This window comes from Colletotrichum graminicola, assembly GCF_000149035.1.
Source record: "Colletotrichum graminicola M1.001 genomic scaffold supercont1.15, whole genome shotgun sequence".
NCBI classification, from domain to species: domain Eukaryota; kingdom Fungi; phylum Ascomycota; class Sordariomycetes; order Glomerellales; family Glomerellaceae; genus Colletotrichum; species Colletotrichum graminicola.
Genome location: NW_007361019.1, coordinates 253,637 through 266,309, shown reverse-complemented (window position 1 = coordinate 266,309; position 12,673 = coordinate 253,637). Strand labels below are relative to the sequence as shown.

The 12,673-nt window shown below is 53.7% G+C and overlaps 4 protein-coding genes across 4 annotated transcripts; 2 read left to right on the top strand and 2 right to left on the bottom strand.

Moving 5' to 3' along the window:
- Window positions 1-4,820: 4,820 nt before the first annotated feature.
- Window positions 4,821-5,660, top strand: GLRG_04643 (mating type protein mat1-2-1; the record flags this gene model as incomplete). The annotated part of the gene is made up of 3 exons (XM_008095328.1): window positions 4,821-5,017; window positions 5,088-5,401; window positions 5,455-5,660. The coding sequence occupies 3 exons, from the start codon at window positions 4,821-4,823 to the stop codon at window positions 5,658-5,660; spliced, it is 717 nt and encodes a 238-aa protein (XP_008093519.1).
- Window positions 5,661-6,007: 347 nt separating this feature from the next.
- Window positions 6,008-8,298, bottom strand: GLRG_04642 (endonuclease/Exonuclease/phosphatase; the record flags this gene model as incomplete). Its single annotated transcript, XM_008095327.1, has 4 exons — window positions 6,008-6,126; window positions 6,255-7,856; window positions 7,908-8,040; window positions 8,245-8,298. 4 exons carry the CDS (start codon window positions 8,296-8,298, stop codon window positions 6,008-6,010), a joined length of 1,908 nt encoding a protein of 635 aa, XP_008093518.1.
- A 633-nt stretch (window positions 8,299-8,931) lies between these two features.
- GLRG_04641 (cytochrome c oxidase subunit VIa) lies at window positions 8,932-9,773 on the top strand (the record flags this gene model as incomplete). The annotated part of the gene is made up of 4 exons (XM_008095326.1): window positions 8,932-9,079; window positions 9,230-9,254; window positions 9,468-9,635; window positions 9,731-9,773. The coding sequence occupies 4 exons, from the start codon at window positions 8,932-8,934 to the stop codon at window positions 9,771-9,773; spliced, it is 384 nt and encodes a 127-aa protein (XP_008093517.1).
- Window positions 9,774-10,040: 267 nt separating this feature from the next.
- On the bottom strand, window positions 10,041-12,522 carry GLRG_04640 (anaphase-promoting complex protein; the record flags this gene model as incomplete). The annotated part of the gene is made up of 3 exons (XM_008095325.1): window positions 10,041-11,538; window positions 11,588-11,681; window positions 11,730-12,522. The coding sequence occupies 3 exons, from the start codon at window positions 12,520-12,522 to the stop codon at window positions 10,041-10,043; spliced, it is 2,385 nt and encodes a 794-aa protein (XP_008093516.1).
- Window positions 12,523-12,673: the final 151 nt, after the last annotated feature.

Below are 12,673 nucleotides of genomic sequence, written 5' to 3'. Positions count from 1 at the left end.
TCACGATGCATCCTGAGGTACTGGCCAAACACGTTAAAAGCTCCGAGTATCTGCTCTTCTTCCAAACCATTCAGTCTTGCCGCATGTTGGAAGTTGGGAAGGTGGGGGGAGCATCCTAGCTGGTCCTCTTGTTAGAGATGAGGCATGTATAGTGACGTAATCATTTCCTCGGCGTCACCTGGGGCAAAGCTTGAGGATAGAGCAACAGTAAAGGACAAGACAAAAGCACTGATCAGCACATGCGAGGTAGAAGAGCAGGAGCCTGTACACAGGAGGCAAACCAGCAACGGTCAGATGGGGCTAGGACAGGGATGAATATACGCCAAGGAATAGACGCGGACTCGACTTTGGGCACGGATTCCGAGTTGTCGGCTTGTTCTGGTGGCGTAACCCATCCAACCAACGCTACTGACTTTTCCATTACAGCACCGTGTCACCTTTGCCTTCGACATCCCTGAGCTTACTGTGAAATCCACCACCGCTCAACATGCCGGATGGGTTGTTGATCTTACCCGATTCGGTGAAATGTTTGCTTGCGCAGCTCTAGCATTGGTCGCTTCTTTTTGCGGTGAGCTCGTCCTGTCTCCATGCGCAAGTGGTCGAGGACAAGGCGTGCCACCACAGCAGAGCTATTTACAGTAAGTGGATGTCACCAGGGGGGCGCAGAAGAACGGAGATAGGTAGGCTCGTGGCGCACTTGCTTTTTTCCCCTTTGATTCTCGGAAGCATGTGTAGACGGTTCCTTGCATCCTTCCCACCCATCCGGAAAGGTGAGGCAGGCTGGTTGAAAAAAAAAAAACGGGGGGACCTGGTACGTCGTCCCCCCCCCCCCCCCCGCTTTGTTCAGCCAAGGTTCTAGATGTGACTATTTGTGGGGCCTTTGCAGGGATCACCACACTGTGGCTAGGCTAGGTTCGGCTTGGTCCATATGCTAATCTTGACGACCCTCGTCGGCTCTTACAACCACCCATGAGACGTACGTATGAATACTATCTCTATTTGCTTCTTCTTGCATGTCTCGGTAACCAATCACACTCTTTCCATTCAATTACCCCCTGTTGGAACATCTTTCTGATTGAAAAACTTGTATTGTTTGCTCCTCTCCCCGTAAGGATTCCAACACACCAATTTGTCCCCTCCCTGCCTCCTTCACTTCATCCATTGGCTGGCTCCAGCCCCGTGGTCAACTTGCATAGGGCCCGGCCATGCTCATGACTCTAATCTACAAACTCTCGTCTCTTCTTTTCTCTTTCTTTCTCAGAGACCCTATCCTTGGGCACCCAGGCTTGATCGCAGCAACCACGTGGACGGTCGACAGCCAGCGAAAGGAAGTAGTGTTCAACATGAGCCAGAATCCTTCTCACCCTCCCACACACCCCTTCAATGTTTTCAGCACACCCTTGTACACTCGGGAGGCAATCAAAATACTGCTGAAGACCAGCGGCCTGTTTGACCCAGCCTACAATGACCCGGACATCAGAGGACTCTCATTGGTTGGGATGGACCAACTAGACGCGCCTGAGGACAGGGAAACAGACATCGACATGATGCAAAAGGCCCTCCCAGTTGACATGATGCGCCAAGTTACAAACCCTTGACCAACCCAGTCCCGATACGGCCACACAGGCGAAAGCCTCGTTATGTTGTCTTCGTCAAGGGGGTGTCATCCTTCAATCCTCCGCTTTGCCTTGGGTGGCTTTCGTCGACTTTGTAATTCGCTTCGCTCACTTGACAAAACAGCTCATCGAATGCCTGTTCGTCAAGTTGAGATAACATAGCTGGAGACACCGTCGTGCCGAACGAGTCGGCACTCCAAATTGATGATTGATGTGTATCCTGGCCGATGGAATCTTGCAAGGAGAAGGCCTCGAGGCCATGTATTTCTTCTTGTTCAGGGCTGAGAAAAGCATTGGAGGTGTCGTTGAACGAGTCGTCAACGATCGATAGCCCATGATGAGGTGCATGCCCGCCAACATTGGTTTTTGCTGAAAAGCCGGGCGTGTCCAAATCATGCATCATCGTCTGCGAGATCGCTGGCCGGCTCCTCAGGGGATTTGCGTTTGCCTGCGCATGTGCTGTCACAAGTGATGAATATGGTGGTGGGCTAGCAAAGAATGTCATTTCGGTTGGCGAAAAGAAGTCTTGCTTGGGGTCGAGGTCCGGGCGGTGATGTCCAGTTGTTCGAGGGTGTATCGAAACATGTTGGTAATTGCCTGGCTCGCGTGGCAAGATCCAACTACCAGCTTGTTGCTCCTGCTGACCAGTGGCAGCAGTGGCATAGATATTTTCTCTACCTCCTTGGTTTTGATACGCTGATAGGCGTCAGCTCTGTTCTTGTCCGTGATATTGGGACTCACCTGGATCATAGTGATAGACTGTGCAGTGATCATATATTTCCTGCTGGTTCGTTACAGCAGAGACGTTGACCAGTGGCATTGATGCTCGCACCAGTTGCCCGTGGGTATTCCGCACGCAATAGGCGGCTTGGAACTGGTGAGGATGGCCACACTCGGAAAGAATCCATTGCCCGGGAGGAAACGCCGCCGAACGGGTGAAGAGATTGAGATGATGCCGAGGTAATACCTCATCCATGCCCTGTGCTCTTAATACGACGCGGCCCTCGGTCGAGGATGATTTCTCATTTCGAGACATAATGGGCGGCAAGAAAGAGAAGATCGGGGTGCAATAGTTCTAGTAGACAGTGACGGAAGAATTGGTGTAAGCGACTGTGGAGAGGGAGAAGAGAAGAGTCTTGGGCATAAAGTCCAATGGTAGACGAATGTTTCTTCCAAGAGGATTATAGCTCAACCTAGCCGTAGAGGGAATTGCAAGAAGGAGACGGGGTATGTCAGGAATATAGGTGTAGATATCCCTTGACCAAGCCTGCGCGGTCACGGCAATGAATGACATGCATGTGTTATGAAGCACATAAGTCGGAGAAAGCCACCTAGGGGGGGGGAGATGATGGCAACCGTGCAATATGACCTCTCGTGCCAAAGGTTCTGTGGAGCTAGACGGCAATTGCAAACGTGATTGGGAAAGGGGGAAGAGTATTGTCAGTGAGTAGGGGTTTCTAGCGACAATAACCATGCATGCAATTGCATTTTTCCGGCTAGCCACCAATAGAGATGCAAGCATGCCGTCAAACTTTGTACAAGCAATTTGGATGGCTCGTAGGGGCCTAGCCACGGTGATACGTTAATTTACGAAAAGATGTAGATGCAGGAATACCAAGGAGAACCTCAATCGATGTGATACTCTCTATCCGGAGTCCTTGATTCAAAAGTCAGATGGTAACGGTCTGCCATGGGCATCTTAGGCTGGCTTGTCTCTTGCACAGGCCACGCCGTCATCTCCCCTGCACCGGCGTAATAGTGTTGATAGCCGCCGAAGGGAATTATAAGCGAGAACAAAAGACACGTGCGTTGATCGCTTTCAACCTGCGATACACAGACCGTACCATGCGCTTGCGACAGGGAGTCGGGAACGTTGAAGTCGTTAGCAGAATGACCGATGCGCAACTGTTGTCAAGGCACGATTGCCTACTCGATGACCTGCCTCGAAAGCCTGTACAACCATGCACGCTAAAGTAACGTATCATGAGAGAGAGAGCAGACAAAATCAAAGAAGTTTCTACCGCCCTCGGTGCCGGTATCGCAAGGTAGGTAGCAACACAAACCCCATACCTACCTACCTACCCATGTAGGTATCCTATGTAGGTATCGGAAACTTGAAGGGGAAGAATCCGGGTCAGCTTCCAAGTTGAATCAGGAGAAGACGTGCGGCCAAGTTCTGTCATGGCGTCTTGGATGCCGCCTCTTGGTTTGAGTCACTCGCCGCCTTGCATGAGAGTTAGGAGAAGCAAGGTGCTGTGGATGTAGGGCAGATAAGAATGCCACAGACATCCATGGTAGAAAGCCGTGGCAATGGTAGCGAAGGCAGGCTGCAGCGACGAGTGTTGGCACTCTTCGGGAATCCAAATGCTGCCGCATGGAGCTGTAGGTGGCCGTTATCGGTCTTGGCGGCGACAGTTAGTGGCTTGCTAAGTTATCTAAACTCGGCTTGCCAAAGTCGGCCGGCGGGGGCATGAGGTACCTGCATCTGTAAAATGTCATCCAGAGGTGTAAGCGAACCCCTCGCTCCTGCTTCTGGGGTATCTGGCCGACTACCCGTATCTAGGTACGTCCCGATACATGGAAAGCAGCCATGTACTGTATGCTATCTTGGTATCTACTTACCTAGGTGGGTGGGGTTAGGTATGTAGGTAGGTAGGTACAGTCTCCAAACCCAAGAAGCCACCACCTTCCACTCTGCGCATTCCCTCCTCCACGACTAAGTAGGTATGTACACAACTTCGAAAAGAGCGCCTCCCTGCAGCCTCCCACCTTCCCAAGGCATAGGTCCCGCAGAAATAGACGCAAGACCAACCATTCCCCGGGCGATGCCATGGCTCCTTCGCTTCCTGAGGGGAAGTGGCGCTTTATTCCCCGTGTCAGGGCCCTTTCCTGCCCAAGGCTCGTTGCCGATCCACCATGGCAGGGACCAAGTAGCCTCCCTCGAATCTCTCCCCAGCGTGCTGCGGACCACCCCGGGTTGCCATCCACCAGACGCCTTGTGAAAGGCTTCTTATATTTGATTACACACTTATCCCACATTGTCGTCCCTCTGGCATTCTCGAGGGCCAAGTCAACTAACTCTCTTTCAAAGTAAATCCTGATTCATATTTAAGTATATCTCGAGGAAACACAAGACGCCTCCAGCTATACATTCACAACCCAGGACTATTTACACCGCCATTTGATCTGACATCTACACACGCCATGGCATTGATATTCAACCCTGGCAAGATTGTTGCTCGCAACATCGACCCCACACAAGTCCACCCCGAGATACTTCGCATTGTCATGCGCATTTTGGACCTTCATCTCAACGCTTTTGAGTCCACCATCGCCGTCTCGGGAAATGATTACACTGCCTTCGGCGAAGAAGGCCGGCTGTTCATGGCTATGCAGATGGGGTAAGCATTCGGCCTCCGTGGCTTCGTCCACTATCATCTCTTCGTCTTGGCTTCTAACCCTTGATCACAGGCGTGTCCTTCGTAAAAGTGTCATGTGGGTAAAGGACGGCATCGACACAAACAGCAACAGATGGCTTCTTGGCCCATGTGATAGGTTCATCACCGGGCCACACATGATCGTCTCAGTCAATGGCATCGCCGTCGTTGTTCGAAGACCGCCGCCCCAATTTCTCGAGGAAGCGGCTGAAGCGACAACGCACCGCGTCAACACTCCCGAGCGGGAGATCAAGGTACCTCGCCCGCCCAACGCCTTCATTCTCTACCGCAAGGATCGCCAAGCGCATGTCAAGCAGATGGATCCTCAGATTCAGAACAAAGGCATCTGTGAGTTTGCAAGCATAGCTTCCTTCGACTTCCCATCGCTGACCCTTTCACAGCGCAGCTTCTGGGTAAAGCCTGGAATGCTGAGTCCCATGAGGTTCGGGAAAAATACAGGGCACTCGCAAAAGCGTACAAAGAGCGCCATAACAAACTGCACCCGGACTATCGCTACACTCCGCGCAAACCATCAGAGAAGCGTGGTGGTAACCGAAGGAGCGTGTCAACCCAATCTGCTCGATCGGTCGACTCATCACCGAGGTGAGGTCGCGGCGATTCCCGGCGTTTGAACGGAGCAAGAATGACATATACCCCTACTTCGACGACCCGCAGCGGGCGCGGTCTACCTGCTTTACCATGAGTAACGAAATACCAAGAATGAGTTTTTAAATAGCTTCAAAGGGGCCGGGCGATGCCTGTTGTCGAAACCTGTCATCCAGAATAAGCAGCGCATTATGGTTTCGGCGAAGTCGCAATGTTCATACATCATTTCTTTGAGGCCTTGTGTAGCGCAAAGGCCGCTATTTGGATTAGCTAGTATGGAAGCCATGCAGTCACTCAACGCCGCATAAGACCATCGTGATTACAACATAGTGGAGCAAGACGCCGTGCCTATGACTGATCCCTCTTCCAGTCACTGCTCCAGATGAAAGTTCCACATCTCCATTCCGTTCCCTTCTCCTTTTGTCCCGATTGTCCGAGAGGCCGGGCGCAAATGTAGAACGACCTGCCTGCATGATGGGTCAGCCGCGGCTCCCAGGGATCTGAAATGGAGCAAAGAAACATGACAGCTCCATAAAGATAAGGAGCGGCAGATGAGGATGGGAGAACGGTGGGAGGGAGGAGGGGAGCGACATACCACAATTGACACCTGGTTTCTTGGTCTGGAGGATGATGCAGGGCTCCCCGTGCTCGCATCTTGGCACGACCCTCTTCCCCAGGTTGAACTTGGACCAAGACTCCTTGACCTCGATGGGATCAAAGACCCTTTCAGCGGTGTCGAGCCCAGACACCGTAGCGGCGGTGGAAGAGGTTGCCAAAGGCGACGGGGAAGGTGCTAGTGGCGGCGGGGCGTCTGCTGTTGCTGCTGCACCTGCGGGAGGAGGAGGGGCCTTTGATACTCCCAAGGGGGGTGGGTGACCCAGGTCACCGACTGGGGCTGCTGCGCCTCTATTCTTTGTCCTGGCCATCGCCGTACCGGTCTCGGCGGGTGGCGGCTTCGAGGGCGATTGCTTAGGTTTGAAGAAGCCTGTAAGGGTGCTTTGCTTGGATAAGGGATCTGGTTCGTTGGCCTTGGTCCTCTTCGGGGGACCTCTTGCGGGTATTGCTGTGTCAGATGCCCGCTTCAAGGGGAATCTTGTTTGTGAGGCCGGAGGCTCTGATAGGCTTGACTGGATAGATAATTGGGACGCTGATGGCTCCAAAGTTTCTTGTTGCGAGGATTCCGAGTCCTGCGTGGTCAGATCCTCGGATACGAGACTCTGCGAATGCGACTCAAAGGCGTTCGGGGCTTGGCTCGACGAAGGCTTTCCGGCGGGCTTTTTCATGAACATGTCGCGGATATTCCGTCTCCGGTCGAACTCGGGTATGAGCTTGGCAGACAAGGGGAGAAGGTCTTTGGCCGACCACTCCCTGAGCCGTTCGCCGCCCCGAAACATGCCGACAGGGTTCATGAGATCCAGCACAGACGTGTCCCTACCGTCGACCTTGACAGTGTCGGCCAAGTTTGCGTACACGGGGCAATGATCTGATCCCATTAAGCCCTCCTGGATGTCGGAGCCTGTGAACCAGTCCTTGATGCCAGCGGAGCAAAGAATGTAATCAATCCGGCTGCCGTTGTTGGCCGGTCGCATGTTCCTTTTTGTTTCCCAGCATGTAAACATGCCCAGCCTTGTGGGATGGAAGATACGCGTCAGGTCGTATAGCACCGGTGCCTCTCGTCCTTCATCCCTTTCACCGGTGACTCGTCCATCAAAGACGAGATGGTTGAACAACCGCCGACTTGGCATCCCCATCCACTCCTCTACCGACATGCCCTCCTTACGCAGTGCTTCCCTGACGTTACACGTGTCCATCTCTTCACGAATCACATTCAAATCTCCAGTTAGGACGACCTGCTTCCCCGCCGCGACGAGGTTCCGCACTCTTGCATCGAGAGCGTTGAGGTATCCGAGCCGGAAATCATCGCGGGATGAGTCACGCATGGCTGGGCTGTAGGTACCGATCAGGACAAAGGCCTGGAATTCGAGCACCACGCAGCGGCCCTCGGAGTCGAGCGTTGCTTCGTCCACCTCACCAGGCAGTTGGTCCGGTCGCGGGTAGCCGCCGATCTGCTGAGCCTCGGGCAGGTCACGAAAGCTAGTGGAGGAGTTGGGGGCGGGAAGAATCCCAGTAATGCCCTCCTCGGCGCGTATCGGGCAGCATTTCGCGTTGCGGGTGTATATTGCAACACCAGAGTATCCTACCCGATGAGTTAGGTCTCGCCCACCTGTTCGAAGCTGGGTAGGCTCACCTTTCTTGTGTTTTGGTAGGCTGAAAAAAACGTCCCAGCCGGGGACGAGAACCATATCGTCACGCAGATCCTTACGTTGAATCTTGGTCTCTTGCATGATCACAATGTCCGCCTCCAAGATTTCGAACATTGCCTGGTGAGCTGATCAGAATCGATGACCAAAAGGTATAACCCCGATACTGGACGATAGACTAACTTGGAATGTTCGCTTTGTGCTCCATGGTTGGTATCCAAACGGATTTCTGAAACACGTTAGGTCGAGCATGCAATGGCTTCCATCCGAGACCATTGTACCTGATACCGTTGACTGCAGTTGAACATGTTAGCCACCGTTTACCTCGGAGGTATACTGAAGCCACTCGCCGTTCCACGTCGTGATGCGCAACCCCATATTGGTAAACTTCCCTTGGATCCCCAGGTTTGAAATTCAAGATAATCAAACACACAGACGTCAGCTTAAAGTCACTTCAAGTCCCATATCCAACGTATCGGAGCGAGGTCGTCGTTGGCAATGATAATGCATCAAAGAGCGAAAGACAAGTGACAGTGTATCGGTCTTGAAAACCCACAAATTATTCCCGAGAATCAGAAACTATTCCTGGACTAATATTCGACTACCGAAAGACGTCGACGTCGAAAAGTCGGGATAGGCGTACAGTGAGACTTAGACGCCCTGTTTAACGCGATATAGTTGCCGTTCTGGAGGCGAACGCGAGCTGAAGCGCGACATCCCGTGATAAGCCACGTGACTGTCTCTTGGACAAATGACCGGGTTCGCTAGCCTGGACCTGACATCATTTAGTCATCCCAGCTCGACTAGCATGGAAGCCTAAAATACAAGGCCACAAACCAGGCCGTGACGTTCCCGCTAACCGAGCTGTGCGCCTGGCGGCCCCATACCGGAAGTTCCAAAATGGCCTGACTACCGAACTTCCTCACAAGTCCTCTTGAACCACCACCAAGCCGCCGGCCGACCGAAACAAACGAAGAACCCTCTCCCCTCCACCGATAACGAGAAGAGAAAATGCAGCGTCAGCTCCTCGCCGCCGCCGCCCGCGCCGCCCGCGCCCCGGCCACTCGCTCCACAGTCCAGCGCCGCTTCGCCAGCACCTCCGACAACGCTTTCATCAGGGAGCGCGAGGCCGCCAAGCACCACGCTGCCAGCACTACTGGTTCGTCTCCTCGAGCCCATGCGGTCTATACGGCTTTCTTCCTTCCTTCGTGATTAGGCAAGTCAATTGAAGCCAATTGACTCCGAAGCGAGGCGGCGGGAAGCCGAGATCAAATCCCGGAAAACAAACGGCTAACCATTTGACCACCAGCCCTCTGGCGCAAGATCTCCATCTAGTATGCCCTCATCCAAATCCAGTCATCTCCTACCAAAAGACAGAAAATCCCATCCGCCAGACGTCTGCTCAGGAATTTGTGTGCCCGTCTACGACGACCAGCACATTGAAAAGGACGGAGACGATTGAGTTTTGAGCGGATGCGGGATATGATTTGGGGGTCGACGGGAGCTTTGTATTCGGACAGGATTGCTGACGAAATGTTTTCCCACAGCGGCTGCATCCCCGCCCTCGGCCTCGCTGCCGCCAACGCCTACGTCCTCTGGAACGAGCACTGGGAGCACTGGAGCCACCTCCCCCCTCTGGAGGAGCGTACCGAGTACTCTTACCAGAACATTCGCACCAAGAACTACCAATGGGGCAACGGTGACAAGACCATCTTGTGCGTATTCTTACCCTCTTAGCCTTCTTTCAGACTCGCACTCGAGCGGCATGAAACTGAGGAGCCCGGAGAGACATGACTAACACTCCAAACAGCTGGAACGACAACGTCAACTACCACAACCCGGACAAGGCTTAAATGTGTCTTTGCAATGCGCCACAACCGGAGTGAAACGTGACATCGCCAATGTAGGGGATGGGAGGAGCGATCCATTAGACTCGGGAAGACATGCCTGTTGAGGGGTAGACTATTCTGTACATTTTCCCTATGTCACAGCAATCGAGAGAATGCCGTCGTTTGAAAAGGAATTATCATCGCAGTACTCATGGTTCACCCACGTGAAACGCTTCGATTCTTCATTCCCCCTCTCTTTCTTTCTACCTCCGCATGGTGGTGTAAACAAGCTCATATAGAAAGGGCAGCTGCTTCCTTGCGTAAAGCTACATAAGCCGCCGCATAATCCGCCGCCAGGACTTTGTCACCGGCAACCTTCATGATGGTGGCCTTTTTGGCCATCATCTCGCACTGACGCGTAATGTCCTCGATGCTCGAGTAGTGATCAAACGCCTTTTCGATCGCCCCCGTGGCCCGGGTCAGATATTCCCTCCGCTTGGCCGACTGCGGCGCCATCTTGCCTGCCATGCCCATGTTTGCGTCGGCGAGATAAGAGTATAGCTGCCCGCTCAGAGCAGCAGAGTCGCACTCGAGACTTCGGGGGAGGATGGCGGTGAGAAGCTGCGAGGAGGCCTCGAACTCTCCCAATGACGTTAATATGTTTGCGATGGCGCCGACAGCCTGCCACAGACACGAGACCAGCCTTGCCCGCCAGGCCATGCTGGCGGCCCGCATGGCGATCGTGAACCCCCGCTGCGGGCGTCCGCACTTCTCGTAAAGGTGAACCTTGATCAACATGAGTCTTACGCGGAGCGCGATGTCTCTCTTATCGTCGCGCGTCGCGGCGAGCATATCTTCGACCTTGTTGAAGGCCGCTTGCAAATCCCCCCTTCGTATTAGGCAGTCTATGTGGAGGAAGTCGACGACGAAGGCCATGTCCGGCTCTAGGTCATCCTTTTTGGATTGAAGGAGTTGCGACAATAGTTGCTCCGCGCCATCGAGGTTATTGTGGTGCAGGTCTCGTTTCAGCTTGATGATTCCACGGTACTTGAACCAGTACTGGCTCGGCTTCCATGATCGCAGAGAATTGTCATCCAGCGCCTCCATTTTCTGCAGTGCCTCGTCGAACTTGCCTTTCGCGGCCAACTGTGACGCCAGACGTGATGTAACCTTTAGCTCGTCGTCAAAGATGGAGTGTCTCGCGTGACACCGCAAGAATATCTCGCAGTCCATCGCCGAGAGATGTGCAAGTCCCAACCTATCCCACAAGGCGATAAGAATAGAGAGCTGGGCGCCAAACATGTTTTTCATGTTCCGTTCGACAATGAGATGTGAGCTGCGAACCATGAGCTCGACCGACGTGGCCACGCTCTCACCGTTTGCTAGACCGAGCTTCGCTTCGCTGAGCAGTACTGATGCCCAAAGAGTCCACATGCCCGTCTCCTTCGCCTTCACGCGGAGATATGATAGACTCTCCTTGGCTGTACCGAGCAAACTGTCGGCCTCTAAGTCTCTAACCAAGTCAGGGTGTGCCCTGCCAAAGTGAAAGAGCCAACTGAGAGCAAAGTTCAAGCAGGTCATATCGCGGTTTTCGCGGGCCGTGGAAACGGTTTCGAGCATGGCTGCAACAGCCTCTCTGTAGCAACCAAAGTCTGCTTGCAGAACGGCTAGATTCATCAACGCGTATTGGTAGAAAAGCCTGTCTCGGTTCTGCATGGTGTAGTCAAAGTATTGATGGAGGAAATCGAACGCTGTGGGATAGTCACCGGATCTCCATGCATCAAGGAAACTGCAGCAGGTCAGCATGAGAGCGGTGAACAGTGAACTTGGGAACAAACCTCAGGTAGTGCCGCAAGCTGGGCACAAGAAAGCTGTCGCCGAGAAGGTCATGAAACTGATTCCGAAGCTCCAAGGGTATACGATTGCCGAATTCTGGATCTGTCAGTATTATGTGCCGCATCCTTTGGAAGAATTCCTCACTCTGCATTTGCTCAATTTGGAACTCAAGCAAGAGCTCAATATCATCTGTGCTTACTGGCACGGCGGAGGGAGTGCCACTCTTTACCATATCGCCGTACACAACGGACGTGAGCGCAGCCACCCCCTTCATGTCCCATTCCGCCTGTTCGCCAGCCATGAGAACATGGTCGAAGCTCAACCGACCAAACGAAGGGTTCCTCTTCCGCAGGTACCCCGCCGTGGGCTGCCGGTATTGCACGAAGTCCGTCCAAAGCTGCGTCACATCGTGGAACTGCAGCCTTGAGAATTCGAGTTGGCACCGCCGCACAAACTGGCCCAGCGGCGAGTTCCTCGAAAGCGTGATACCCGGCTTCTGTTGCTGCTCCTGCCACAGCTGTGCCGCGACCGATTCGTCGCCCCCGGCTGTACGCCGCAGCTCCTCCCTTGTTTTGGCCAGGCACTGCGCCTTGCGGCCAAAGAATTCGTGGAGCTGGTCGAGAGAGTTTATGCCCCATAGCTTTGTGAGGAACGTATCCCACAGCTTGCGGCCGGGCAGGCCGACGACGACGGAGTGGGCGCTCAGCAGCTTCTCGAAATCCTTGATGCCGATGACGAGGCTGACAGTGCTCTCGGCCTTGCGCCAGCGAGTTTCCTTGCTGCCGGCAGTGACGAAGCTCTGCGGATCCGGGTCGAGAAGGTGGGAAGTGACGAAAGAGAGCAAGGGGATGATGGCCGTGCTGGGGACGTGTTCATCTGTGTAGAGCTCAATGAGGGCGAGCAGGCCTATTTTGGCGGGCGTTAGGTAGCGGGCCATTATGCTCGTGCTTCAGGGTCCACGCGCAGTCTCAATTCAAGAATCGGTTTCGAGTTGTTTTTCCGGACGGGTCATCTGATGGCGTGTAGCGAGCCTTGAGAAACGCCGTTGACCATATTTCGAGGCCGCTGGGCGCAGGTGAAGCAGGTGC